Source organism: Salvelinus namaycush, chromosome 3, assembly GCF_016432855.1.
Source record: "Salvelinus namaycush isolate Seneca chromosome 3, SaNama_1.0, whole genome shotgun sequence".
Lineage (NCBI taxonomy): Eukaryota > Metazoa > Chordata > Actinopteri > Salmoniformes > Salmonidae > Salvelinus > Salvelinus namaycush.
In genome coordinates, this window is record NC_052309.1 from 60,615,673 (window position 1) to 60,620,980 (window position 5,308).

At 37.5% G+C, this 5,308-nt stretch overlaps 1 protein-coding gene across 1 annotated transcript; it reads left to right on the plus strand.

Annotated features, from left to right (window-relative positions):
* The first annotated feature begins 599 nt into the window (after positions 1-599).
* LOC120034006 (heat shock 70 kDa protein) lies at positions 600-4,723 on the plus strand. Its single transcript, XM_038980407.1, has 2 exons — positions 600-713; positions 2,614-4,723. Exon 2 carries the CDS (start codon positions 2,637-2,639, stop codon positions 4,569-4,571), a length of 1,935 nt encoding a protein of 644 aa, XP_038836335.1. The 5' UTR covers positions 600-713; positions 2,614-2,636; the 3' UTR covers positions 4,572-4,723.
* The last annotated feature ends 585 nt before the right edge of the window (positions 4,724-5,308 follow it).

Sequence of the window (5,308 nt, forward strand, 5' to 3'; positions counted from 1 at the left end):
ATGTTATAGAACAGAATAGCATTGACTAGAATAGAATAGAGAAGGATTAGCCGGTGTGTTCATCATTTGTCTTTCATTTAACAATTAATACGGGATATCTTAAATACTCTGGCTTTAATATAAAAAAGGCACATTAACTTGTGGTGAGTTGCACTTACCACTTGTGCAGTAGGCACTCAATTCTCTTACAATACAGGTCTATTATTCATTAGTGAGAGAAAATGTATAGACTGACATCTCGTGAACTGTTGAGGAACTGCAGTGTTGCCGATAGACTGAAATGTCGACTGAATAAGGTTGAACCGGATGCTGTTTCATTTGTGTTGAAATTTGAATCATTAACGGTTTTTGATCATTTTAATCAATACAAATAATGGTTTCACTATTAGTGTGCTGTGTGTGTGCGTTCTGGACAGGTCTCCGCGCCTCTCGAAAGCTCTGGAATAACGAGAACTTTCCTTTGCTGCGCTTCCAATGCGTGCGCCTCGCAGCCTGCGTCATTGCACAGGAATGCTGCGCTCTCATGAGCAATGTAGTCGGAGAGTTCGAGAAATGGCGAGAAATCACGAGTGATCTTTTTTAGGTAATGGGGATGGTATATATTCTGGTGAAGTACATTCAGATTCAAACATCGACTCAACGAGAATACTAAAGGGAAAATAAAGCAAGAAACGAGAAGAGACACTTTCAACATACCTCTACATTCATAAACTGTAAGTAAAGGGAAATTAATTCAGTACCCTATTTTCATAATGGCTGTGAAAGTTATAAACTTGATAGAATAAAAAAGTATGCTATGTTGGTTGTGTGAACATAGACGATTTAGCTATAACATTATGCCAGAATATTTAGTTAACTAATAAATAAATAATATTATAAAAATATATTATAAAAGCAATTATTATGTTATTTCATTGGACAGACTAGGCCTACTTTATTTTTTTGTTGCATATTATTATTTATTATAATTAGTTATTTCTTAATTTTAAGAAAATCTGCTCTAATTCTGTGAAGATAACACAATATTATTCAGTTGTGTTCATAGAAAAAATGTAGGCCTGTTGTGAAAAGAGTTTCTCTGTAATAGATTAGCAGAACTGATTGTGTCTAACACTAATATATATATATATATATGTATAACACTAATATATAACACTAATATATATATATGTATAACACTAATATATAACACTAATATATATATATATATGTATAACACTAATATATAACACTAATATATATATATATATATATGTATAACACTAATATATAACACTAATATATATATATATATGTGTGTATAACACTAATATATAACACTAATATATATATATATGTATGTATAACACTAATATATATATATATGTGTATAACACTAATATATATATATATATATGTATAACACTAATATATAACACTAATATATATATATATGTGTATAACACTAATATATAACACTAATATATATATATGCATGTATAACACTAATATATAACACTAATATATATATATATATGTATAACACTAATATATAACACTAATATATATATATATATGTGTGTATAACACTAATATATAACACTAATATATATATGTGTGTATAACACTAATATATAACACTAATATATATATATATATATATGTATAACACTAATATATAACACTAATATATATATATATATATATATATATATGTATAACACTAATATATAACACTAATATATATATATATGTGTATAACACTAATATATAACACTAATATATATATATATATATATATATGTGTATAACACTAATATATAACACTAATATATATATGTATAACACTAATATATAACACTAATATATATATATATATATGTGTATAACACTAATATATAACACTAATATATATATATATATATATATGTGTATAACACTAATATATAACACTAATATATATATATATATATGTGTATAACACTAATATATAACACTAATATATATATATATATATATGTGTATAACACTAATATATAACACTAATATATATATATATATGTATAACACTAATATATAACACTAATATATATATATATATATATATATATATATGTGTATAACACTAATATGTAACACAAACGTTGACAACAGTGTTGTTTTCAGACCTGGGTTCAAATGCTTAGTATTGTTTTTCAAGGACTTTAAAATACCAGTACATTTTGAAATATAAGTAGTTGAATATTGGAATGTGTTTGGAAATACATTTGGAAAGTATTACCATGTATTTGAAAATTCTCAAATACACAGACAAGTGTATTTTAAAATTAAAATATTCCATGCATTTGAACCCAGGATTGTTTGTTCCTAGGTGTATTTGAAATGTATTTGGAGACAAGTATTTGAAAATTGTTTCAAATATTTTAAATAGAAGTGGCCACATTATTTGGAAATATTCAAATACACAGAAAATAAGAATACAAATACTTAAATACGCATTTATTTGAACCCAGGTTTGGTTGTTATTCAAGTATATTTAGGCTAACATCTCTGTTGGTGGAGATTGACATTACTTGCAGCTAGGTTTTCGTAGAATAATAACGATTTCTAAAATATTATTTCATTCATTTGTAGGCAACTAACTCCAAACCATCAAGATGTCATCAGCTAAAGGCCCGTCTATCGGCATTGACCTGGGCACCACCTACTCCTGTGTGGGGGTGTTCCAGCATGGCAAAGTGGAGATCATCGCCAACGACCAGGGCAACAGGACCACGCCCAGCTATGTGGCCTTCACAGACACTGAGAGACTCATCGGAGACGCAGCAAAGAACCAGGTGGCCATGAACCCCAACAACACTGTTTTCGACGCCAAACGCCTGATTGGCCGAAAGTTCAACGATCAGGTCGTGCAAGCCGACATGAAGCACTGGCCCTTCAAGGTGGTCAGCGACGGAGGAAAGCCTAAAGTTCAGGTAGATTACAAAGGTGAGAACAAATCCTTCAACCCAGAGGAGATCTCCTCCATGGTCCTGGTGAAGATGAGGGAGATCGCTGAGGCCTACCTGGGCCAGAAGGTGTCCAATGCAGTCATAACAGTCCCTGCCTACTTCAACGACTCACAGAGACAGGCCACTAAGGACGCTGGAGTGATCGCTGGGCTGAATGTGCTGAGGATCATCAACGAGCCCACGGCGGCAGCCATCGCCTACGGCATGGACAAAGGCAAGTCCAGGGAACGCAACGTCCTGATTTTTGACCTGGGTGGGGGCACCTTTGACGTGTCCATCCTGACCATCGAGGATGGGATCTTTGAGGTGAAGGCCACGGCTGGAGACACTCACCTGGGCGGGGAGGACTTTGACAACCGCCTGGTTAGTCACTTTGTGGAGGAGTTCAAGAGGAAACACAAGAAGGACATCAGCCAGAACAAGCGGGCTCTGAGGAGGCTGAGGACAGCCTGCGAGAGGGCCAAGAGAACACTGTCCTCCAGCTCCCAGGCCAGCATTGAGATTGACTCTCTCTTTGAGGGCATCGACTTCTACACCTCCATCACCAGGGCTCGTTTTGAGGAGATGTGTTCCGACCTCTTCAGGGGAACCCTGGAGCCTGTGGAGAAAGCCCTGAGGGATGCCAAGATGGACAAGGCCCAAATCCACGACGTCGTCCTGGTCGGAGGCTCCACCCGGATCCCCAAGGTTCAGAAGCTCCTGCAGGACTTTTTCAACGGCCGAGAGCTAAACAAGAGCATCAACCCAGACGAGGCGGTGGCCTACGGCGCTGCCATCCAGGCGGCCATCTTGTCTGGCGACAAGTCTGAGAACGTCCAGGACCTGCTGCTGCTGGATGTGGCTCCCCTGTCCCTGGGCATCGAAACCGCCGGAGGGGTCATGACCGCCCTGATCAAACGCAACACCACCATCCCATCCAAACAGACCCAGACCTTCACCACTTACTCCGACAACCAGCCCGGGGTCATGATCCAGGTCTACGAGGGAGAGAGAGCCCTGACCAAGGACAACAACCTCCTGGGGAAGTTTGAGCTCTCTGGGATCCCCCCTGCCCCACGAGGAGTCCCTCAGATCGAGGTGACCTTTGACATCGACGCCAACGGCATTCTGAACGTATCAGCGGTGGACAAGAGCACGGGCAAAGAGAACAAGATCACCATCACCAACGACAAGGGCCGGCTCAGCAAAGAGGACATTGAGAGGATGGTGCAGGACGCTGACAAATACAAAGCTGAGGATGACGCACAGAGGGAGAAGATAGCAGCCAAGAACTCCCTGGAGTCGTACGCCTTCAATATGAAGAGCAGCGTGGAGGACGACAACATGAAAGGCAAGATCAGCGAGGAGGACAAAAAGAAAGTGGTGGACAGGTGCGACCAGACCATTTCCTGGTTGGAGAACAACCAGCTGGGCGACAAAGAGGAGTATGAGCATCAGCTAAAGGAGCTGGAGAAAGTATGCCAGCCTATCATTACCAAGCTGTACCAGCAGGGAGGGATGCCCACAGGTTGCTGTGGAGATCAGGCACGGACCAGCTCTGGTGCCAGCTCCCAAGGCCCAACCATTGAAGAGATTGACTAAAGTGAGGGACTTGTATAAAGGACTTTTCAAAATGCATTAGTATCACTGCATACAATTTGCTATTCAGGAAATACTTTGTACTTATAAAAAACACACTGTACATCTTTTGTTTCATACCATATTGCATTGCTGGACATTGCAAATAAAATGTATTTAAATATGTTTCTTGGTCTGTTGGCTGTTTTCTAGAATTCCTTCTCATCATAACACATTGATTATTCAAATTTTTATAATATTTTTTACACAATACCATGAAATATTGTAAACAAAACTTTGATAGACAGCTAAACCACCAGAGATAGAAGAACAAGTGAAGACACCCTAATGGCCACAATGTTTAGCTTATCAACTCTTTATTCTGCGATAACATCTGATACAATCACTATGGTCCTTCTTGGAAAAAGAGGCACAAATACATTCTGGCACATATTAAAAAAACAATTACAGGTCACATTTTTCCTTACTTTGTGCTTATTGGTGTCAAGCTCAAAGAACCAAATACTGTATTTTCGACTGATTTTGGAGTATTTCAAGTGGAACTGACAGCATTTGAACTACTTTGCAGATATGAAACAAACGGACAATCATAAAATCAGTAAAACATATCAAATTCCCAGTTTATGCTTCAAAACCAACTTGATAAGAGGTTTTAAAAATAGGTTCTATTTGACTCAAAATTACATGTTGTACAGTAAGGCATTGTTGGCAGAATAGATAGATGCAGTTCAATGCATGAT

Coding starts and splice junctions, on each gene's coding strand:
- LOC120034006 (XM_038980407.1), top strand. CDS start 2,637: ATGTCATCAGCTAAAGGCCCGTCTATCGGCATTGACCTGGGCACCACC.